This window comes from Notamacropus eugenii, chromosome 2 (assembly GCF_028372415.1).
Source record: "Notamacropus eugenii isolate mMacEug1 chromosome 2, mMacEug1.pri_v2, whole genome shotgun sequence".
In the NCBI taxonomy this organism is placed as follows: domain Eukaryota; kingdom Metazoa; phylum Chordata; class Mammalia; order Diprotodontia; family Macropodidae; genus Notamacropus; species Notamacropus eugenii.
The window spans coordinates 387,582,820-387,608,530 of NC_092873.1; the positions used below are offsets into that span (position 1 = coordinate 387,582,820).

General features: G+C 39.4%; 1 protein-coding gene across 1 annotated transcript in view; it reads left to right on the forward strand.

Moving 5' to 3' along the window:
- Positions 1 to 25,123, forward strand: part of PGBD5 (piggyBac transposable element derived 5) — a 172,370-nt gene extending 147,247 nt beyond the window's left edge. The window contains exons 4-7 of the mRNA XM_072647465.1: positions 465 to 645; positions 8,551 to 8,748; positions 22,201 to 22,306; positions 24,130 to 25,123. Of these exons, the coding sequence (XP_072503566.1) occupies positions 465 to 645; positions 8,551 to 8,748; positions 22,201 to 22,306; positions 24,130 to 24,325 (681 nt within the window). The 3' untranslated portion in view covers positions 24,326 to 25,123. The remainder of the gene's footprint in view (positions 1 to 464; positions 646 to 8,550; positions 8,749 to 22,200; positions 22,307 to 24,129) is intronic.
- Positions 25,124 to 25,711: the final 588 nt, after the last annotated feature.

The following is a 25,711-nucleotide window of genomic DNA, read 5'->3' on the forward strand; positions in this document are numbered from 1 at the left end:
CCTTCCGAATGTAAAATTGTTAAACCTTACACTGTTGCATGAAAATCTCCACAGAATTTCTTATGTAAGAGGCTCTTCCCTTATAATCTCAGCCAAAGGAGAGAATTTGCCGTACCTGGATGAAGCTGAAAATTGCCATGCTGTGGATGAATTCTTCAACTCTAGCTTTACCTGTGTCTTTCTAAAGTGATGAAATGTATTCTGAATCATAGACTGCCCGGACTGAGTAGTGATTTCCCAGACTGTCTACGAGATCAGATTTTATTGATAGCATACCCCCATGAGATATGCCAAGGAATGGTGAGGAGAGGAGAAAACTAAGCCTCAGGGGATCACTCATAATTCACTTAGTAGTAGATTCAGAACCAGCAACCCAGGTTTCTTGTCACCCAATCACTCTCCTAGACTGTGGTGATTAAGCTGACTTTTATCTCTTTTTCTTTGTATGTTTCCTTCTCTCAAAGATTTATGTGCACCTGAAAGAAGGCGGTGGTGCAGATGGACTGGATACTTTAAAGAATAAGCCCCAGCTCCACAGCATGGTGGCCAAGAGCCTCTGTAGGAATGCAGCAGGCAAGAACTACATCATCTTCACGGGGCCCAGCATCACCAGCCTGCCCCTGTTTGAAGAATTTGCGAAACAAGGTTTGTGGTGGCATGAGCAGCCCCTGCTATGGATTTGCTCTGAGAGCAATTGTTTAGAAATTATTAAATGAAATCTCTGTGAAGACACTTGGTTGGAGGTACAAATGCCTCGAGGTGGTAAAATTTTAGTATAAGAAGGCACCTTTAAGACCATATAGATAATCCGCTCTATCCAAGGTTCAGGTGCTATTTCTCCATGTGTGTTCTGTTCTTGGCAACTGACCACCGAAGAATTGAGCTCTAGGAATAGTTGGTTGTTATTGGGGGGAGGGTTTGTCTTTTTTACAGTTACACTTCTTCACTTAGCCTTTGGGCAAGTACCTGTGAGCTTTCACCAGGCTGCATTGATGAGCCCTCCCAATGTAGAAGACACTGTGTTACTGCACAGCAGAATGAAGATTAGCTCAGGGGTCGATGAAATTGACTTCACAAAAGTTTGGGAAGATGGTGGCTCTTCTCCATTGTTGCAGTGGATGAGAAAAGCACTATCATGGCTGCTGGGGGTAGGGGAGAGAAGAGAGAATTGATACTGCAAAGAGCTCCCTGGACATCTGGGAAATCTGATGGTATTCAAAAGTTGGTCCTACATTTCAGGATCACAGCTGGTCCTCTCCAATGAGCTGACCCAAGGAATCTCCATTCATCCCATTCATCATAGCATCTACTAGAACATCAGGCACAATAAGAATAAGTATAGACTAGGGTAAGCACTTGACCCATGATTTCATTGCTATAAAGACTTCCAAGGTGAAGAAACTCATCTTATCACTTCAGGTCTCAATGTTCTTTGCAACCCACAGTCTTAGAGAGTTGCTTAGAGCATTAGTGATTAGAAGAAGTGACTAATTCAGGGTCACACAACCAATATATGTCAGAGACAGGACTTACTTTTTTGTTTTGTGTTCGTCCTTCGTTTTTGAAGAAGACCATGACATCAGAGAAATGATGACATGACTTGCACTTGACTTTATTTTGAGTGACGGAGGGCTGTGCAAGGTCACCAACCTCACTTTCTCCTTCTGAGCCATCTGGATCCAGTGACCAGATATTCATCAGGATGACTGGAGATGGCCCAGGATGCAATGGGAGACCTTGGCCTTTTTTGACTAGGCCCCATTCAGGTACTCACCTAGAGTGAGGTGATGCCCATTCAGTGAATAGGCCTCTTTAAGAAGTAATCAGGGAATGACCCTTTCAATGAGCAAAAGAAAAAAAATACATAAGTAAATCAAGCTGGGAGGAAAAGAGCAAAATTACTATTGATAATCACTCTTAAGCCAGGAGGATCCAGAAAACAGGTATTTAGAGGAGTTTGGGCAGGGACCTGTTGGTTCACAATCTATGGGCTTCAGAGGAAGGAAGGAATGAACTCTGGACTGACTTTCTATCCTGTGCCTGACTGGGTAGAAATCTTTAAGCCATTCTTCCAAACCCCAAATGATTCTCTTATGTAGAATTTCACACAAATTACAACCTCAGTGCAAGGGCATTTGAAGGAAGAAGTTGGGGGAGGGGGTGGGGTGCAGTGTCAAGAGTAAAAGAAACCACACAGAGGGTTGAGAAGAATTTAACAAGGAAGAAGTTTGAGAACCTCTGAGTTAATGCAAACTGATGAAATGTCCTTTGAAAATATCCATGTGGTTTACATCCTGAATGGAGAGAGCATCTCTTGTTCTTTGGGAAGGGAATGAAAGCAGAGGCCTGCCACCCCCTTGCCTACATGCACAGAGTATGCTTGGAAAGTGGGGAGACAAACAGCTGGGTTTCTTTTTAGCTCACTTTGATCTAGCCCTAGGCATTTATAAAATATATTCACATGTGTTTACTTCCCACAACAACCCTGTGAGGTAGGTAGTATAAGTATTATTTCCTTTTTAGATTTGAGGAAATTGAGGCACCAAGAATGACTTTCTCAAGATCACACATGCATAAGTGAGACATGACTCTTAATCTAGGATTTTTCCCACTGTGCCCTGTCACACTCCACCTTCCTATTTTCCATCTCGCCTTGCAAGAGCTAGATTCCAGTTCTATATCCCTTTTGTTAGTTCCTGAAAATATGTTATTTTATCAGTGTAGTTACTTGACATGGGTGTCAACCTTCTATTATGTTATTAGACAGTTGCAGTGGCCAAAAGAATTCATTACCTGGATGCCAAGCTTCTGATGATAACTCTCAGCCCTTAGCCAGGCTGGTCCTTGTCAAGATAGGATTGTAGGTCAACATAGAAGCATTGATTTAGGGAGGGAAGGGACTTTAGATATCAGTTAATCTGGGAGGGGGTTCTTAAACTGGAGGTCCAAGAGCTTGTTTTTGTAATGCAGGGTACTCCAAAAGTGCAGTTTGAAGCTATTAAAGTTTCGGGACTGCACTAATACTGTTGGGTTGCTTTGTATTTGGAGACCTCTATTATAATTGATTTCCTGTGTAATCTTATGTATTTTACTCAATGTATTTTTAAAATAATTATTCTAAGAAGTATCCTCAGGCTTCAGCAGACTGTCAAAGTGTCCATGACACAAAAAACGAATAAGAATTCTTGATCTGGTCCAACCCCCTCATTTTACAAATGAAGAAGCTGAAACCCAGAGAAGTTAAAAAGTGTGATCAAGGTCACACAGATACTAAGGAGAAGATCTGTGGTTTAAATTTAGGTTCTTTAATCCAGTGGTCTAGCACATCTAGGGATTTTTTTGGAATACCATTTTTTGCCAAACTTTTATCAAAACTTTTCTAACTTGGTAAATAGGACCTAAGAAAATGAACAATCCACTGACATAGATGAGCTTTGAAGTCCAGGGTCATCTCTGTGGCAAGATGAGGCATTGCAGTAGGAGGAGTTTCATGGCAGAAATGTATATCATGTATTTCTTTTACTCATACAAATACTGATTATCTGAAAGTATTGGTTTTTTTTAAAGGTAAAGCTGTCTTCTTTGTGATCCCCTCCCATCGCATCTCTTTTCACCAGTTTCAGTTATGGATTGAAAATCAAATATTATTTTTTTTGCCCACTTATTAGTTGGGTGTGTGATTCAGCCTCAGGCTCCTTTCAGAGAAAGTCAAGTTGAGATATTATGAAAATGTCATTTTCTGTGAAGTAGTCATGAAATGGCCTTATGAGTCAATTTGAAAAGCAAAACCCCCACGAATGCAAATGAGTGGGCAGAATTGCAATGCAGCTGCCATCTTCCAGAGAGTTCATGCCACAGCTGCCCTGGTTCTAGGAAGGAAAAGAAGTATGAAATCTTAGCTAGGATTATGGGCATATTGAACTAAGTTTGCATCCTTGACTCGCTCAGTAGCCCAGAAAGCATACTAAGTCATACCTGACGCCCCAGCGGAATCGAATCTGACCTTAGCTATTGTCATATGTGACATGTTGTCAATAGTTTTTTTACAAGTTTTAGTGGAAAGATTGCTGGATTTGAGGTCAAACAACCTAGGGTTTGAGTCCTGATCTTACCAACTATAACTTATGTGAAATAAGTTAAAGGGATTATAGGATCATCAATTTGGGCAACTCAGTGGAAGCTGAGTAAGTAGCTCAGTGGAAAGAGTGCCAGGCCTGGAGGCAGGAAGATTCCACTTCCTGAGTTCACATCCAGCCTCAGATACTTACTTAGCTGTGTGACCTGGATAAGTCACTTAATCCTGTTTGCCTCAGTTTCCTTATCTGTAAAATGAGCTGGAGAAGGAAATGGCAAACTGCTCCAGTATCTTTTTTTTTTTTTTTGGCTAAGAAAACCCCAGATGGGGTCACAAAGAGTCAGACACAACTGAAAAAAAAGACTGATCAGCAATCATCCGTTTTGAATTGGAAAGCACCTACAAGGCCATTTAGAACTCTCTGGGGCTCTGTTTCCTCATCTGTAAAATGAAGGGGATCATAGGATCCTGATCCAGACCTGGAAGGGATTCAGAGGCCATCTAATATGATCTCCCCATTTTACAACTGCCAAAACTGAGGCCCAGGGAGGATAAGTTATTGTCGAGTCACACTGGTAGGGAGATTCAGGAGTGGGACTTTTACCAGGCTTCTCTGACTCCTGAATCAGTGCTCTTTCCAGTATACCAGACTGCTTCCATACTTAGATGGCAAGACTTCTAAGCTCTAAATTGATGGTCTTGCAGTCTAATTTCAATGGTTTAAGGGGGATGCCTAGGGTTTCCCTCTTTGAGACAAATTTTAAGATTTAAAATCTGTTGTTTTTAAGAGAAGGCTGGGAAACAGGTAAGAATATCTCAGGCCTCTTTTGGTAAGCCACCAAGACTCTTTGCCCCTTTACTGAGAAATCATACTACTCTGTGTCAGTTAGCCTCTGTGGCCTCATGTGAGAGAGGAATGTGGACCTGAAAGTTTTATTCCTGCTGGGGCACAACAGGACCCTTTTAAAGCAGGCTGAACCAACTTGTAGACACATCTGTCCTTATCCACATAAAGGAATATAGAAATAAAGATATGGAATCTGTTAGGCATGGCTTTTGCCTTTCCTCTAGCATGAACATGAACCCTGGTTTCATCCTGCTTGAACATTTTGCAAATTGATCCTGGCTTTGCAGTATTTTCAAGCATCAGACAGGGAAACATTCCTTAGTAGAGAAGAATAATGGTCTGTCATCTCCTGGATACTTTAAGTCGTTTTTTAAAAAATAGAATTTTAGCTGATATCATTTATCCCATCCTTTTTTCCCCCTTTTAATAGATATTTTCCTATTAAAGGGGGAGGAAAAATTATTTTGGAAAAATTTCTCTGGCTGCTATTATATTTAAGGATGCATCCTGGATTCATTCACACTCTGGGAGGCTTGGTAAGAGCAGCTGAAGAGGTATGAACAATGACTAAGTGCTTATTCATTCTTACTTTTAGTAAAGGGGCGCATTCATACTTCTTCCTCTGCTTTTATCAGATGCCTACCACATCTGACAGACTTGGTGGTGGAGTATGGGGGGACTTGTTAAAATAAGAGTAAGAAAAAAATCTCCTTTTTTCGGCCTCAAAAATCATTGGGCGAAGGAAAGGTTCCTGAGTGGGTATTCTTATATACATACATATATATTTTTTGTTTGTTTGTTTTTTTAAGTTACTGACCTACCTACTGAAGGGCCTAAAATGATGATTCAATCTTCAGTAATCAAAGGAGAAAACAGGAGTATGATAATAAAATAACTAACATTTATACAGCATTTACCATGCGTCAGGCTCTGTACTAAGTCCTTTATACTTATTATCTTATTTGAGACAAGAGAAAACTTTCCCCAAATTCTAGCGGTGGGCCTATCTGAAGTCCCAGAGGAGAGGTTGTGGAGGAACAGGTGGAATCTAGAAACTTGTCTAGAGAATATACGTTTAATTTCATAACCACTATATTTGATGTTCTTTCCATAAGGTAGGTTGGTGTTCTCCCCTTCTCACAGGTGTTGGATCAAGTAAAAGCTGGAGATAATGGGATATACGTAAGGTGAAATAATGCATACTGATTCACACAACAAGTGATTATGAACAATCGATCTGTGCAACCTTAGCTGCTAATTCCACTGGTTTTTTTCTAATTACTTTAGTAGGCTCTTAATAAATACTTGTCAAATTTAAGTTAATTTTTAACAACAAACCCACTTCTCATATTTATTTACTTATATTCCATTGTAACATCAAACTTCTCATGTCTAAAACCAACCACATAATGTTTCCAAAGGACCCCTGCCCTCTGGACTTTGCTGTTTCTGTGAATGGAACCAGCATTCTCTCAGGATTCCAGATTCGCTGGGATCTTAATTTTATTCTGTCTCAAATTGTAATTTAACTGATTCTTGTTAAAATGAATCATTCTGGGATAATGGCTAGAGAGCTGGCCTCAGAGCCAGGAACAGCTAGATTTAAGTTGTTATCTGACTGATCCAGAACAAGTTTCTGAAACTCTCGGGGCTCCGGGCATGGAACTGACCAGTACCTGTAGAGGGACTTCCATTTGGAAATTTTCCAGATTAGAGGTGTCAATAATTAGTCCCATGGGACCCCTGAGAGCAGCTTAAACCAGATTAAAATGTAATTGGGAAATATTTAACAAAATAAATAAAAATTTAATAAAACATAGATAATGTTAATATGTGGTTTTCTAAGTCAATATATACCAGGGATCCTTATTAATGGATTAGTGCCACCCTCCTTTCTACTTGACTTTGACACAACTAAATCACTAAAACATAGTCCAGCCCCTACCTGTATGTTAAAATAGAATAGTTTTGCATTTCTGGTAAGAGTTGGGTTTCCTGACTCTTCAGGCTTGCTTCCACTTCTAAGGCTCTATGATTCTGGGTATAAATCCTGTCTCAATAAAGCTATAGATTCACTAAAGGACAGGAACTATGTCTTTTGTTTCTGATGTGTCCTCCCCAGTGCCCAGTGTAGTTCTCTGCATATGATAGCTTTACTTATCAAATTCTAAGTCTTCACTGAATGACTAGATTCCTATTTCCAGTGGACACCTTGATATCATCCATTGCCCCTCTTTCTCCACATTCAAACACTTGATGTGTTGTCCCTTTTTTTCTTGCCATTTCCATTGCTACCACCGTGGTTCAGACCCCCATCATTAATACCTGAATTCAGTTCAATAAGCACCTATATGTGCAGTGCACTGAGCTAGACCCTGGGATTCAAAGATAAGAACAAAACACCCCTGCTTTCAAAGAGCTTTTATTCTACACGACTAGTGTATTAATCTCCTAATCTGTCTACCTGCCCCACTCTCTCTTCTCTCCAGTTCATTCTATAAACAATAAGGAGTTTGATGTAACAGTGGAATATAAGTAAATAGATGTGAGAAGTGGATTTGCTGTTAAAAATTAAATTAAATTTGACAAGTATTTATTAAGAGCCCACTTAAGTATTAAAAAAAAACAGTGGGATCAGCAGCTAAGGTTGCACAGATTGTTCATAATCATTGGTTGCATAAATCAGTATGCATTATTTTACCTTATGCCTATACCATTATCTCCAGCTTTTACTTGACCCAATACCTGTGAGAAGTGGAGAATACCAACCTACCTTATGGAAAGATAATATCAAATATAATTGTTATAAAACTAAACCTATATTCTCCAGACAAGTTTCTAGATTCTACCTGTTTCTCCCACAATCTCTCCTCTGGGACTTTGGATAGGCCCACTGCTAGAATTTGGGGAAAGTTTTCTCTTGTCTCAAATAAGATTATAAGTATAAGGCACAGCACAGTGCCTGGCACATGGTAAATGCTATTCAAATGTTAGCTATTTTATTATCATATTCCTCTTTTTCTAATCTTCCTAAAAATAATGGTTTGCACATCTAATTTCTCCTGCAATGCCTTACCTCCTCTTTCCCAGGTTAAAAACAATCAATGGCTCACTATTTCCTATAGGAGAAAACCCAAATCACTTAGATTGATATTTATAAAGAAGGGAAAGGACTTTATTAAGTATTTAGTATATGCCAGGTTCTGTGCTAAGCTAATTCAGCACCTATATGTACAGTACCTTGGATTCAAAGGCAGAAACAAAACATTGAACACTTTACAGTTATCTCTTATGATCTTCACAACTTTGAGAGGTGCTAGTAGGCTCTCCATTTTACAACTGAGGAAAATGAGACAGATAGAAATTAAATAACTTGCCCTGGGTCAAACAGCTAGGACGTGTCTGAGGCTGGATTTGAATTCAGGCCTTCCTGATTCCAGGTCCAGCGTTCTATCCATTATGTCACCTAGCTGTCTAAAATTATATTTAGAATTTGAAGATAAAGACTCAAATCCTGGCTCTGCCACTTTATAACGAATTGGCCTTAGGTGAGTGAGTCACTTAATTTTCCTGTGCCTCTATGTACATAATATGTACATATTTTACAATTATTTTTTTCCCCACACAGAGATTTACTGCTGTGGACTGCTGAGTTCCCGAAAAAGTGACTGCACTGGCCTACCTCTGTCTATGCTGAATAATTCGGATGTTCCCCAGGTTCGAGGGCAGTACCGAATAAAGATGAAAGGAAATATGTCTCTGATCTGCTGGTACAACAAAGGGCCCTTCCGTTTTCTGACAAATGCCTATTCACCAGTTCAACAAGGTAAGGGGGATTGGGGGGACATTATCTCACTCTCCATAACTGGAATAGGCCAAGAGGCTGAATGGAAGAAATGGAAAGTGGAGGAGATTTTGATGATCTGAGGGCAAACTCTCGACAAAATGAATTTGGAGACTTGTTACAGATACAGTTTCATTCCTGTAATCCTTGTGATCTCCAGGTTTGGGGTTCAAGAACCATAATTCTCTACCTCTGGTTGATGGAAATTTCAAATTAGGGAGTGTCAAAGGTACTTGCTGAGAGGACAGAACACATAGCTGTGCTACCTCTTAAACTGCCAAGAAAGAAGAGGATGATGAGATTTTTTTTCCAGGTGAATTAACAGAACTCATTAAAATTTCCATGAGTGTGACTAGGAATCACAGGCACCATTCCTTCAACATCTTGGAATCTGTGAAAATCTATCTTAATTAAAAGAAAAAATCCCCATCCTTTGCTTTCCTACACTTTCAGAAGTAAATACCTGCTTTGGGCAAAGAACCAGTTTGAACTACTTCTGGTCTAGCTTCTCTTTGGAATTAAAAAAAATCTACTCATACCCAGAGGGATTCGTTAGAGAAAAGTCAGTTATTTTCAAGTTTTCCTACAGGTCAATTTTTATGAAGCTGCTCTAATGGAAAAAGAAAAGGAACAGGGCATGTGCAAAATTTTTTACTTTAGTGTTATATCATAGGGGCAGCCACGTGGTGTCATAGTGCACAGAGCTCCAGGCCTGGAGTCAGGGAAACTTCCTGAGTTCAAATCTGGCCTCAGACACTTACCTGCTGTGTGACCTTGGGCAAGTCATTTAACCCTGTTTGCCTCAGTTTCTTCATCTGTGAAATGGGCTGAAGAAGGAAACATCAAACCACTCCAGTATCTTTCCGAAGAAAACCCCAAATGGGGTCATGAAGAACTAGATATAACTAAACAACAGCGAAGTCATAAAGAAAATGCTTTAAGTTGGTTTTTTTTTGTTCTGAGCCTACTATCTTCCTATGGGTCAAGAAATGCTATCAAGGAGTATTTGCCTGAATTTAGGCTCAAAACATATATGTATAGTACATCAATAATTATTAAACACCTACCCTGTGTCAGGCACTGTGCTAAGTCCTAGAGATACAAAAAAAAAAAAAAAAAGGCAAAAGACAGTCCCTGAACTCAAGGATCTTACAATCTAATGGGGGAGACAAATATAATGCAGAGCAAGCTTTAAACAGGATAAATAGGAAATAAGTAAAAGGGAAAACACTGAAATTAAGAAGAATTAGGAAAAGCTTCCAGTAAAAGATAGGATTTTAGTTGGGACTTTGATGTTTTCATTGTGTGTGTGTGTGTGTGTGTGTGTGTGTGTGTGTGTGTGTGTGTGTCTTCCTTAGCCATAACATTGTATTATAGATTGCTTTGCAGTGTGAAGTTATATTTTATATTGTTTTACACTGCAAAGAATGTAACTACAGGATAATAGAATTTTCCTCAAGGGGGCTAAAATGGACCTAGCTAGCAGCACCATCCAAACTTTATTATAGGTTCATAGATCTAGAGCTACCAGGAATCTTAGAGACCATCTAGTCCAATTCCCTCATTTTACAAATACAAAACAGGTGAGTCCAAGATAGGAAGTGGCAGGGCCAGAATTCAAACCCAGGTCCTTTGACTACCATTGCGGCATGCTTTCTCTTCTACCAGTGGAATATTGAAAGGATTGGAGAGGCAACTCAAGAGCAGTAGTCAGAGAAATTAAAAGAGATGTTGCAATTAAAGGAGGGAGAGATAAGGATGTTTGCAACCATTAGTGTACTTACTGCCCATGTAGCTTTAGGGTTTGGGTATCCAGGAATTATGGGGCATACTACATATATGTGATAAAGAAGTTTGTGGAGTTTCAGGTAGAGATGACTGAAATTTAAAGATGACAATGGGAGAAGTAGTTGTCAAAAATGAAGATATTGTAAGTAACCATGGTTCTATTAAGAAAGAGAACCAAAAACTGTGCCTCTGTGGTTACTGAAGTAAAGGAACCAGAAGAACAGAAAACTTGGACTAGGACATAAAGGAGTGCTGCTCCACCATGCCAGGAACAAGGAGATTGATGTGGAAAGAGGAAAAAACTCAGAGGTTGGTTTTCAACATGCTCAGATTCCTGCGTGTTTGAGGGTGGGTGCTGAGGTACAATAATAAAGCAGTAATTCATCCTGGCAAAGTCCTGTATGTATGCACATGGTTGCTTATGAGTCATAAAATCCCCAACCCAAGAATCTCATTAAACTCTAAGAAGAATGACCAAGAAACAGCTCCATGACTAATTTCCAGCAGGAACCGAGATGAAAGAGTTGCAACAGAGTATTCTCAGATGTAGGCAAGTCATTACTGTGAATATACCAAATATGCTGCTAGCCAACCCACCATTATTTTATGTGATCTTCCTGATGTAGATTGAGACTACACAACGCTAAAACAGGGAAAGACGAAGGGTGTGAGCATTTGTTATACACCTGCCTACTATTAAACGCTGTGGTAAGGACTTCACAAATTTTATCTCATTTGGTCTTCACAATGATCCCGAGAGGTAGGTGCTATTATGATCCCCACTGTACAGTTGAGGAATCTGAGACAGACAGAGGTTAAATGACTTGCCCAGAGTTACACAGCCATGAAGTCTCTAAGGTTGGATTTGAACTCAGGTCTTCCTGACTCCAGGCCCAGTGCTCTATCCACTGAACCATGCCTCTTGACAAAAGCAACTAGATTATTTGTGCTAAAAATTAGCCAAATGACCATGTCAGTTTTGTAGAATGTAGACAAAACACCCCACGGTTTGAGTTTTTCATCCTTCATCTCATTTGGGGTTTGTGATATGCTTTGGGTACACAGAGGCAGGAGATGTAATGGCTACAGTGTTGGACTCATATCAAATCACAGGTTATACCTCCTGTATTGTGATTCTGAACAGATCACTTAACTTCCTTTGTATTTCAAGCTACTCCCTAGGGCTTATCTACAAGGTTTCATGGTATAGTGAAAGGAGAGGTGGTTCTGGAGTAAAAGGAACTGAGTTCAAGTCATGCCTCTGATGTATGTTACTTATATAACTTTGGGAAAGTCATTTCAACCACCTGGGTCCCACTTTCCTCCTCTGCCAAAGGAGGGTTGGACTAGATGTCACTTGTGGTCCCCTCCAGCCTGAGATCTATGATCCTGAAGAAGTGATGATGGCAATCTGCTTTGATAGATCAAGTCACAAATGTTTTGAGTATCAGGTAAAGGAAATTCCGCACTGGGTAGTCAAAGATTGTAACCCAAGTTGTCTTCAAGTGAATAGGTCAAAATGTTTTGTTTTGGTTTTTTTGCAAAGGAAGAAAGACATTTAAAAGGTAGGCCAGGAAAGAGAGAAGATTATCTCCTGACAAGCCCTGAATCAGAAAAAACAAAACAAAACTAAAGGAAAAATCTAGAAATAGAAACTGCATCAGAGAAGCCACATGATCGAAGTGTACCAAACGACGAAAAAAGGAACTCACTGTTGCTATGAACACCAAGGAAGGAAGTGAGTCCTCAGAGACAAAGCAGGAACCCAGAGAGATTTAAAAATAAATAAATGGGGCAGGATCGGGTGAGGACAGTTTTTAACTTGAGACTTAGAGGAAGAAAAAGCTGTGTGGGAATCTCTAAATTCCTGATTTTTCTAGTGGTGGACAACTCTGTGAGGTCACATAGTGAAAATGCCACCCCTGCCCCCCAAATTAAGAAGGTCAAAGAGGAAGAAACATGAGATCTTTTTTCTGAGACAATTGGGATTAAGTGACTTGCCCAGGGGTCACACAGCTAGTAAATCTCTGATGCCAGATTTGAACTCAGGTCCTCCTGACTCCAGGGTCAGTGCTCTATCCACTAAACCACCTAGCTGCCCCTAAGAAGCATTAATTCTTATGGAAAGACAGTATTAGATCAGGGAGAACCTTAGAAGTTGTCTAGACCATCCAACTTATTTCAGAGTTAAGAATATATAATACTTACATAATACTTCAAGATTTTTCTGAGTGCTTTATAAATACCATACAAATTTATAAATACTGAGCCTCACAGCAACCCCAGAGATAGATATTATTGTTATCCCTATTATACAGATGAAGAAAATGAGGTTGGATGAAGTTAAGTGAGTTGCCCATAGAACTATGTCTGTATAACTAGTTAAGATTCAAAGTCTTTACTCCAAATCCAGCGCTACAATAGTACTAACAGTAACATTTATAGAGTACTTATTTTGTGTGAAATGCTTTTCCAATATCTCATTGGGTCCTCATGAGAACTCTGCAAAGTAGGTATTATCATTTTCCCCCATTTTACAGATAAGGAATCTGACGCAGAGGTGAAGTGACTTCCCAAGGGTCAGACATCTAGTAAGCATCTGAGGTCAGATTTGAACTCGAAGCCCAGCACTCTATTTACTGTGTCACCTAGATGCCACAAAAGAGGAGGTAAATTGTTCATTAGAATGCAAAAAGTGCTGGATTTGGAGGTTATTGTTATTTAGTTAGTCAGTCGTGCCCAATTCTTTGTGACCCTGTGAACCATAGCATGCCAGTGTTGGATATGAGATTTTCTTGGCAAAGATGATGGAGTGGTTTTCCATCTCCTTCTAGGCAATTAAGGCAAAGAGATTAAATGACTGGCCCAGGGTCACACAGCTCCTGAGTGTTTGAGGCCAATTTTGAACTCAGGTCTTCCTGACTCCAAGCCCAGCACTCTATCTATTGAGCCACCTAGCTGTGGATTCAAATCCTAGCTTTCCCACTTGGGGACTTTGTGACCTGAGCAAGTCTCTTTACCAATTTGGGTTTCCATTTTATCATCTCTACTTCCCACTTAGGCTTCTGGAAAGTCAATGAAAAACCAACAGAGACATAGAAACCCAAGAGACTTATACTTACCTTCAACTCTCAATAATCTTTCTCTGCAAATTCCCAGTAGCAGATTTTAAATCTCAAACTTTTCTGCCCCTTGTGTCTCTGACCTCTGACTAATGCCCACACTGCTTATCAGTGAGCCTGCCCCAGCAGAAGTGAAAGTTTATTTTCAGGGGTAGCTCAGAAGCACAATGGATTAAATGCCAGTCCTGGAATCTGGAAAATCTGAGTTCAAAACCATAAACTACCATACTTAGTAGGTGTGTGACCCTGGGCAATGTACTTCATCTCTGTTTGCCTCAGTTTCCTCATCTGTAAAATGGAGATAATAATAGTGCCTACCTTCCATGGTTATTGTGAGGATCAAATGAGATAATTTTTGTAAAACATGTAGTACAGTATCTGGCGCGTAGTAAGCGCTATATAAATGCTAGTTATTGTTGATATTATTATCATTATTTTAATATTAGCCCAAACTAAATGGAATTGGTTAGGTAAATTTGAAGCACATATCCACAACCCACAACCCCTTTGTCTCCCTCCACACACACACACCTGCACATACAAATAATGAAAAAAATTAAAATTCCAATAAATTTCAATGCTATATATAGAAAAAAAAGGCAACTGGCTGGGAACATTTAAAGAGCCGAGCTGCCACTTGAGAAATGATTCAGGGTGGTAGAGGGAAAGAAAAACCCGCCCTGTGTTTTAGCATCCATAGGCTTTCTGAAAAATTTTTGCTGCTGAATGTCATGGCACACCTCTCAAGAGAAAAATCTTTTTTGCTTTGCTTCTAGTTTCCATTTTTGAGGCCAGTTCTCCCCTATCAAAGCCTCAGTACATTTAAGCTTCACAGATTTATGAGACTAATGAGAATGCAAAGCATTTCTCTATGCAACTGCCAGAGAGCCATTGAGAAGTGTGTGGCATCCAGTGGTAAAGATTCAGGCCAAGTAACCAGAGCAGGGAGATGGGAGACAGATGGGGTCCTGAGACATAGTAGAGGTCATTCACGCGCACACACGCACATCAGAAAATTCCAACGTGTCCTTGTGACATCCCAGATCAAATGTAAAATCCTCTATCCTTAATAACCTGCCACCCTCACAGCTTTCCAGTCTTTCTACACTTTGATCCCCTTACATGCTGTCCAGTGATACTGACTGTTCCTTAAACAAGATTCCATCTCCTGACTCTAGGTTCCATCTTCAGACTCTGAAGTGAATGATACATTGCCTAATGTTGTTCAGTCGTTTTTTAGTCATGTCAGATTCTTCATGACCCCATTTGGGGTTCTCTTGGCAAAGATACTGGAATGGTTTTCCATTTTCTTCTCCATCTCATTTTACAAATGAGGAAATGGAGGCAAATAGGGGTAAGTGATTTGCCCAGGGTCACACAGGCAGGAAGTGTCTGAGGCCAGATTTTAACTCAGGAAGATGAGTCTTCTTGACTCCAGGTCTGGCACTCTATCCACTGTGTCACCTATTTCCTACTCAGAATATATTTATGTATGTAGAAACTCTACGTCACCTGACCTGGCATTCAGAAACCTTTTCTACCTATTCATTATTACAGAAACTTCCCTAAAAGAGGAAAATCCTCTCTCTTCCTAGGTTTTCTTTCTCATCCAACTGACATACTATTCCAGGACCCTTTCTCAATGTCCTGAGTTCCCCCAGGCTCTGCTAATCAGCCCAGAAGTATTCAAAAAGCTTTGTTATGTCTTCTTTGTGCCTGCATTGATTGTCCCATAGTATCTGGTAGAGACCCAAGTAACTTTGGCCACACCCCATTAAAACCTTCTTGGCAGACAGGCTAAACCAGGTTGAGGGTAACCCATCAGTAAGTGAGGAGGTGTCTATCCCAAGCATGTGAAGACATCCCCTGGCAGAATGGGCGGATGAGAACATATTGTTGCCAAGGTTATCCACCATCCTGGACCATCAACAGTCATCCTGACTTTTGTCCTGTCACTGGATTTTAGTGACTCTGGAAGAGAGAATATAGCTGATGACTTTCTGAAACTCTGCTTAACTTAAATCGAATTCACAGCATGCTGTGATGTCATTGGTCCTTTTCAGAAATAAAAGAAAACAACAACAATTCTAAAGGACATTTGAGTAGGAGACATACGGGACTTCCCACCCCAAGGGGATGTAGGGGCCATCAAAGGGTACAGAACATAATTTGGTAGAGCTGACCTCTATAAAACAGGTGCTGAGTTTAATTAGCTTCCATTTCATTAGCCCTAGGAGGTTCAGTCAAGTCTCAGTAACAAGCCAGTCCCCAGCAGGAGGTAGAGGACACTTGAGAAAGAAAAATTTATACCTAAATTCTTATTTGGGACTGCAATCTCACTCTTATTGTGACCATGTACATTTAAGGACAGCTAAAGGTGGAGCAGTGGATACAGCAGGAATTAGGAAGATCCAAGTTCAGATCTGACTTCAGTCACTTACCAGCTGTGACCCTCACAAGTCACTTAACCCCATTTGCCTCAGTTTCCTCATCTGTAAAATAAACTGGAGAAGGAAATGGCATACTACTTCAGTATCTTTGCCACAAAAACCCCAAATGGGGTCATGAAGAGTCTTACATGACTGAACAACAACAAAATGTGCAAGCACAACATTGTGACAAGCTCAATAAACTCAACAAGTATTCATTGACCCAGATTCTAGAAAGATATGACCAGGATTTTAAAATCTCTGTTCTTTAGGAGTTTGTGGCCAACTGGGGAGATGCAACATGCTGAGAGATAAGTAAATATAAAGTATTTTGAGGAAGAGAGCAGCAACTGAGAGGATCAGGAAGGACTTGACAGAGGAACTGGCAGGGGTCTTACACTTTAAAGGAAGCTAAAGATTCTCAAGAGGCAGAAGTGAGGGAGAAAGCATTGCACACCTGGAAAAATGCAAAGATGAGAGGTAGGATGCCGAGTGTGCAAAAAGCCAGTGCGTGTAATGTCTGGTAATAATATGAGACAGTGTAAAAGATCTTTAACAAACAGCTATCAAGACAAATAAAACTACTTCAGTTTTCTGGCTTCTTACTATGTGATATTTTTTTAAAAAATGGAATCTCCTTGATAGTCAAAATATAGCCCTAAAATAGTCCTAAGCTCATGTCCAATTAAAAATGAAAGGTCATATTTGTGCAAAAGTATTTATAGCAGCTCTTTCTGTGGTGGCTAAGAATTGGAAATCAAAAGGATGCCCATCAATTGAGGAATGATTAAACAATCTGTGGTGTAGGATTGTAATGGAATATTATTGTTCTGTAAGAAATGATAAGCAGAATGATTTCAGAAAAACCTGGAAACATTTACATGAACTGATGCATAGTGAAGTGAACAGAACCAGGAAAACACTGTATACAGTAACAGCAATATTGTTTGATGAAGAATTGTGAATGATGATCCAAGACAATCCCCAAAGGACTAATGATGATACTAATGATAATAATAATAATGATGATACACCTCCAGAGAAAGAACTGATATTGATTGAATACAGACTGAAGCATGCTGTTTTCACTTTTTTTTTCTTTTCTTTGAGGCTTCTTGTACAAAATGACTAACACAGAAATTGTTAACACAAATTAACACAAAATTACATAATTGTCCATGAAGAGTGTCTCAAGGAGGGGAGAGGGGAAGGAGTGAAGGATAGAATTTGGAGCTCAAAACTTTAAATAAAAATGTCAGAAAAATTTTTAAAGGTCAAATTAAAATAAAAACTTTAAGACAATTAAGTCAAAATTTAGGTCAGTTAAAAAAATAAAGATCGATCCGTGGATATATGTAAATCCTAAACCATATTTTGGCATAAAAGATTGTTCAGTTTAATGCCTCCTTATACAGTCTGATAGCATGATCTCTGGAGCTGATAGGGGCTTTTTTGTCATTCATTTGTTTCAGTTGTGTCTGACTCTTCATGACCCCATTGAGGATTTTCTTGGCAAACACATTGGAGTGGTTTGCCATTTCCTTCTCCAGCTCATTTTACAAATGAGGACAACAGGGTTAAGTAACTTGCCGAGGGTCACACAGCTAGTAAGTGTCTGAGGTCAGATTTTAATTCAGGTCTTCCTGACTTCAGACCCAGCATTCTATTAACTGCCCCATCTAACTGTCCATAGTGGAAATATACTATTAAAAAAAACTTCTTGGAACTAAAACAGCAAAGTGTTCAAAGTAGATGGATCTCTTTTTTGTTTGTTTTTATATCTTATTTGTAGGATTTTGTCATTTTTTGTGTGTGAGTGGCATCATGGAAAGACCATTGATTTCAGAGTCCAAAGATCTGGGTTTAAACTTTGACCTGCGATGCTTACTAACTTTTGGCATATCACAACTTCTCTCAGCCTATTTCCCCATCTGTAAAATTGGAATAATAATCCTTGCACAAGAAACAGAAGTTCTTAACCTCTTTTATGTCATAGACCCCCTTGGCAGTCTGGTGAAGTCTATGAATCCTTTCTCAGAATAACATCTTTTAAAAGCATAAAATAAAATACATAGGATTCCCAAGAAAGGAAGCAAAGGTTAGCAAAAATAAGGATTCTTTTTCTCATCCAAGTTGATACACCCTCTGCAATCTATGGGCTGCTTGGAGGTCTGCAAAGCCTGGGTTAAGAACCTCTGCTCTGTGGTTGTAAGTTGCAAAAAGTTCCTGATGAGCATTGATGGAGAAAGTTACTTCATTGAGAGTTTCTTACATTAAGTAAATCACAGGCATAAATGAGAGACAGAGACAGATAGACAGACAAACAGGCACACACAAACACACACACACACACACACACACATCCCCTAAATTCTTGAACTACCTTCCTAATAGAATTGTTATGAAAACATGCTTTAAAAAATAACTTAAATGGTAAATTTCATCTGTTATTATTAATCTTTCAATGACTAGATAAGTATCCATATCCATGGAATGGAATGTATTTGTGTTCATTTGTGTTGTGATGGATTTGTATGGCTTGTTGTGGGGAAAGGAATTTGGTTGGGGTTGAGGAGAGAATATGTGGGAATATCCAAAGCCCAATTTGTAAGAGAAAATAAAAAGCACAAATAAGTCCTTTTTGCTGCATGGAAACACACTTTCCCCTAGCTGCATCACCTCCTCAAGCTATCATCCCGTACCTCTTCTGCCTTTCACTGCTAAATTCCTGGTGTCCTTGCCTTCACTGCTTTACCATGCGCCTGTATCTCAGTCCCTTTGCAGTCTGACTTCTGATCTTACTGCTATCCTGAAATTGTTCTTTCTGTGCTATCAGTATGTCTTAGCTGCTCAATTCAATAGACTTTTCTTAATCCTTTTCTCCCTTGACCTCTCTGCCATTTTTGATAGATACTATTACATATTCTCCTTTTGCTTACATGGAATTGCATTCTCCTGGGTTTCCTCCTATGAGGAAGAGATCACTTCAGAACCTGTGGGTCTAATCACTTCCACTCAGAATCCTTTGCTGGGTCATCATCTTTCTACCATCAGCTGAGTGTAGATATCCCCCAAGATTCCATCCTCAAGTCTCCTCTCTCTTACATTATCTTAGTAATCTCATCAACTCTCACAGGTTTACTTACCAGGTCTAGATAGCTATTTAGTCTCAGATCTCAGAACTCCAATACTCATTGCCAACTGCTTTCTGGACATCTCTACCGGGATGTCCTATTAGCCCCTCAAAATCAACATGCCCAAAGTTGAATTCAACATCTTCCTAACCTCTACTTTTGCCAATTTCTCCTCTCTTCCAACATTTCTTCTTTCTGTGGAGGGCGTTGTCATCTTCACATTCTTCTCGGTAATCTTAATTATCATCAATTTGCTTCCCTCTCACATTTTTGTTGTTGTTGTCATTGTTGTTGAATTGGTTCAGTTATATCCAACTCTTTGTGGCCCCATTTAGGGTTTTCTTGGCAAAGATCCTGATGTGGTTTGCCATTTCCTTCTCCAACTTAATTTACAGAACAGGAAATTGTGACCAGGGTCACACAGCTGGTGTCAGAGGATGGGTTTGAACTTAGGTCTTCCTCACTCCAAGTTTGGGTGCCTTCCCCTCATATCTAATAAGTTGCTAAGTCTTATTGATTATATCTACATCTCTTGAATCCATCCCCCTCTCCACTCACACAGCCTCTACCCAATTTCAAGCCCTCATCATCTCTCATTTGTATTTCTTAATCTGTGTCTCTGACTGTAGTCTGAATCTCCCTTGGGAGTCTGGTAAAGCCTTTGGACCTCTGTCTCAGAATAATGTTTTTAAATTCACAAAATACAATATGTAGGATTGCAAAAGAAACCAATTTATTTAAGTATAGTTGTCAAAAAAAAATTTTTAAATAAAGTTCACAGTCTCCAGGTTGAGAACCCCTGCTCTACTCTATGCCCTGTCTAACCTATTTTTGTCACAATAATCTCCCTAAGGCATAGATCTGACCATATCACTCCCCTGCTAAATTAGCTTCAGTGGCTCCCAATATCTAAGACAACAGTACCCAACCTTTTCAAGTGAGAGAATCCCTTTTTAATGTCCAAAATTTCACATAATACAAGCAATTTATTTTTAAAAATATTTTTATGTTTAACAATCATTAATGTATACATTGATGCTTTTTTCTCATTTATTTATTTATAGATTTATGAAATAAAACAAGCCTTTCCATAACATAGTATAATGAAAAGATGATTGCACATGAAACTACAAATCTATTATATACAACTCACTATCCCTTTTAAAGATATAATAAAGTTATCATTAGCAATTTACTCCAGTTGAGAAAATACGTAATGGCCAAAAGCTACTATCCATGTTTTGATGCTTTTGGATGAATTTTGATTTACCCTAACAGAATCTACAGACATTTGAAAAAGGGTAATAAGTATATATAAAATATTTATATGAACTAAAGAAAACATTGGGTTTGCGGGTTTTATTGCAACATAGATTATTAGACTTCTTATGATTACTCCTTGACTTTCATCCCTGGGACATTATAGGTCAATCGATTAGGATAAAATACAAATTCTTTAGCCTTGAACTCAAGGTCCTTCATGATCTGGATTCAACCTACCTTTCCAGCTTCATTCCATGTTACTCCTCTTTATGCATTCCAGATTCTAGCCACACTGGACTACTAAGCTGTTCCCCAAACTTGACTTTGTGTCTCCTGTGACTGTACTCACAAGAATTCTCTCATATCTTGAATGCAGTCTCCTCTTCATCTTTACTTTTCAGAATCCTCATCTTTAAGGCTCAGCTCAGGATGTCCATGAAACTTTCTTTGTAATTCCCAGCTATTAGTAAACCCCAACACCCCTCTCCTAGTCATTAGTGCCCTCTCCCCCCTTCAATTGTCTCATATTATACTTAGCTGTCATGCATCTCTTCTCCTCTCTCCATCCCATCCCCACCCCCACAGTAGAGTTGCATGTGCTTTGAGGACAGGTACTGTTGTGTTTGTATTCCCCGAGCCTTGCGCAGTGCCTTGCTCATAGTAAGTGCTTAATAAATGTTTATTAAATTAAGTTGAGGCATGTAAGGTTGGAGGAGGAGGAAAACAGAGGAAGACATCGGTAATTCTGATTCACTTTTTCAAGTGATATTTCAAGTGGCACCTCTAAGCGGGTGCCACTTTTGTTGCCTCTCCATTACCTAGCCCTTAGTCACTGAATGGATGTTGCCCGAGATAAACTGAGATCTGGGAAAAACCTTAATTTAGAAAGGCCAAGGTCACCCACTGCATTCTGGGCCATCACAAGTACTGACTTTTGTCTTGCCTCTGGACTCTAATGACTCTAGAGGAGAAAGTGAGGTTAACAGTGATGCATAGCTCTGCTTCACCTAAATCTAATTCATACACAAATTGAGACACCACCCTGGTAATATCGTTGGTCCTCTTCAAGAATGAAGGATGAACAACAACGTCTCCTGAATTCCCCATGTGGTGGCTATTTTGAGTATCTACATGTGATGGATGGGGAAAGGATGAGAGGAGGAGCCCTTGCTATTGTTGTAATGGGACCATAGTGGTGGGTGGGAGGGAAGGGATGGAATTAAGAAGATGAGGGAAGGATTCATTTGTGCGTGTCTCACACACACACAGACACACACACTCACACTCACACATTCTCTCCCTCTCTCATGTGCACACACACACACATGCATCTCAAGCTCTGATTAGGAAATACGTCACACTTCCAAACACTGTTTAAAGCACTATTTATGACTCTCCAAAACTCTACCCTTTTTGTATCACTATGCTACCATTCACCTAATGTCTAGTTCATGTTTTCTCTCCTAGCTTGTTGACACCAGTATTTTTATCTGCCTTCCATTTTTCTCATCTCTACAGAATTCTTAAGTGATGGGTTTTTCCTTTAACCTTTTTATTTTCCTTTCTTAGGGCTATTGTTTTTAAGTCCTGTTTATGGTAAGCCAACCAGAGTTAGTCTCTTCTATAGAAAATATTCTTCCTCCTCCACTTTGAAGTAAGGAAAAATTAAGAAAAGTCGTTATTCTCTTTTCCATGCAGGAGTGATCATCAAGAGGAAAAGTGGAGAGATCCCCTGCCCTTTGGCTGTGGAAGCTTTTGCTGCTCATCTTAGCTATATCTGCAAATATGATGACAAATACAGCAAGTAAGTACAAAAGCGAGTTCTTAACCACCATGATATGGGGAGGCTAACTCATTTTCTCACCACCACTAATTCACTAGGTTGATGGAAACCCAGCTCTGCCACTTGCTACCTCTGTGACTTGAGTTAGAAAAGTCATTTAACCTCTTGGAGATTGTTTCCTCATCTGTAAAATTTGGGGTTTTGGACCAGATGACCTATAAGATCTCTTCCAGATTTAAATGTATGTTTCCTATGATAATCATTATGCCTCTTTATTTATAAAGTGGGAAAACTGAAACTCAGAGAAGTGTGTCCCTGTTGTCTCCAAACTTTTTAATTTGTCGTTCATGGCTTCTTATAAGCTAATTCTATCCTACCTGCCCAATCTTGTTTCCCTCTGCTGCCAAGTAAAAGACATAAACCAGCTGGATATGTGTCTTCATTCTACCCTATTCACATCATATTGTACTCATTTCCAAACCTTTGTCATATTGTTCTTTGTTCGCACAAACACACACAAACACACACACACACACACACACACACTATCGCTAGTACTCAGCACAGTACTTTGATATTAAAGGGGCTTTTTGTTGTTTTTTGTTTATTTGTTTCAGACATGTCCAACTCTTATAACCTCATTTAGGGTTTTCTTGGCCAACTCATTTTACAGATGAGAAAACTGAGGCAAAGAGGGTTAAGTGGCTTGCCTAGAGTCACACAACTAGTAAGTGTCTGAGGCTGGATTTGAATTCAGGTGTGTCCCTGACTCCAGGCCCAGAACTCTACCCCCTGCGCCCTTATTAAAGGAGCTAAATAAATGTTTTTTCTTGAATAGTAACATGACAGTGAATTATTATGGATATGATTCTAAGCTCTGTTCAAGGTTGGACTGCCCCAAAGAGCAACTGATCATTTACTCAGCTATATAGGGCTGGGGAAACTTGAATTTTCTGTACATTTTTTCAGGGTGAGCTGAGCTAGCAAGTATCCTGATGCCCCTAGAAAGAAGGTCTGCCTAGGGGCATGAGGATATGAGAATTTCCCAGACACACTTGGTGGAGATAATCTGACTTTAACTAGAAATGAAAATACATATTCATTACAATTTAATGTAATAAATTAAAAATCACAGCTTAGTCAGAGAAGGTTGTTTTCTTGTTTAATGATTCATTTAAGGAGTATTTATTGAACACCTGCCCAGAATTATACAAAGTGTTTGAGAGAATACGATCAATAACTCTTTATTAACTGCCTACTATGTATCAGGCACTGTACTCAAGGCTGGGGGTCCAGAAACAAAAATGAAATAGTTCTCCTCAAAAAGCTTATTTTCTGTTTTTCCTAATTTTTATTTATTTTTTCTTTTTTATTACTAAATTTTACATGCACTATAAGAAAAAAGAAATATCATGAACTTAAATATTGAAACAAATACAAAATAAGAAAAGAAAAAACATGCCATGTGCACAGCAGAACAAGAAGATTCAAAATATATAACAATAAATTTCCATTTCAAGAAAACCTGTATAATAAATACTACATGTTATGTTGAAAGCTGTCCATCTTTTCTTTGCTTCCTTGTAAATTTTCTTTTATTCTCTGTTGTGCACTTTTTACTTTGTTCAAAAAGCTTATATTCTTCTGGGAAATATGTTTAAGAAGGATCAAAGGATATAATGCTTGTAAATCATTTTGTAGATTATTTAGCTCTGTATAAATGTTCATTATTATAAAACAAGGTTTCTGTCCCTGAGAAACTTAGCCTCTTTGAATACCCCTTTCCCAATTATGGGACCAAACTCATCGATCTTTGGCTCAACTTGTCTTGTCTGCCTTTCCAGGTATTTCATTTCTCATAAACCAAACAAGACCTGGCAACAAGTATTCTGGTTTGCCATCAGCATTGCGATCAATAATGCCTACATCCTGTATAAAATGTCTGAGGCCTACCACGTGAAGAGATACAGTCGGGCACAGTTTGGGGAAAGACTCATAAAGGAGTTGTTGGGCTTGGAGGATACCTCACCATCCCATTGACGCAGCGTTCTCGTGCCTCGAGTCCTGGGTAAGGGACCCACGTCAAGGGAGAGGGAATCAGAATTGGAAGAAGAGAATCCATGGCTCTGGATGTCCAATCAGGGACCTGGTGACACCACCCCCCTGCTTGGAAAGTGACACTGCGAGGCCTTCATAGGGATAGAAATAGAGACTTGGTCAGGAGAAGTAGCTGGTTATCTGGGGCTTCCACGAATGAAGTGTCCCATCCCACCTCACCAAGAAGTCGCACCCCCGCCCCAGCTGCATTGTGAGTGCTCTGCCAGTCCTTCATGCACCAGCCCTGGGTTTTTTAGGTTGCTAGCCATTTATACTCTCAGTTGTATCTGTTCAATAGGGTGTAAGTCTCCTTATGACACCCACTAGAAGCTAATCTGTGAGCTCAGGCTCCAAATAGAGGAGGCTTGACAGACATGGGGGCCCCTGCTAATCCTAAGGGCTGCTAGTGGTGGGGCGTGTTGTCACATTACATTAGAAAATGAGGAGGAAATTTATGGACGACTGTGATATCTTTTAACATCGTGGCATGTCAGCTGATGAGATCGAAACCAGCAAAAATGTCGTGTTCACTCTTGAAACCGTTTAGATCTAAATGGAAGACCATCTGGCTTTTTTCTAATTTGTCTAGGCAGTTCTTAACCTGGCATTTTAGGAAATGTCTAACAGAGGAAAAAGAACAAAAAGAAAAATTAAATTGGTTGCCATTGAGATAAAAGTGATAGAATGAGCAACAATTTAAAATGGTTTGCATAGTCTAATTAATAAATGAGGTATTACTGATGACTTTGGCGTCTTTGCCTCGTGTGAAGGGGAAAAGGGAGAACACACCAATTTAAGTGGAAGTGGAATGTAGCCACTGCATTTTTTCTCTCCTTATTTTTAAATATATCTATGTGTTTCTTAAGATCTAGCATAATGGGTGATGTTTCCCTCCATTTATTTTCCTCCTTCCTTACCCACTTCCCCTGCTCTGTATCTTGAGCACATATTAAACAACTTTATGACTGTATCCAGCACAGGAAAGAACAGTTCACTTTGAGAAGAAACATATTGCACTTGCCAAGTACCATAGGAATGCCTTTTAGAATTTAAGCTTGGTCACCACTATTGCCATTTGCAAAAAAAATCACGTTTAAATATAGATCTATATATACACACATAAATACACATGTAACATTACTGAAATAGACAAATCTCTTTAAGGTTAAGATGACCATGAGCTAAATCTCTTCCACAAATTGAGAGTCCCACCAATCTCACTTGCCTTATTTTAAATGGCCCCCTTGGCTTAATCCAGTTGTCTTCACAAGATCCTAAGAAGAAGGAGTGCAGAAATCTCAAAACAACATTTTTGGACAAAGTGCAGAA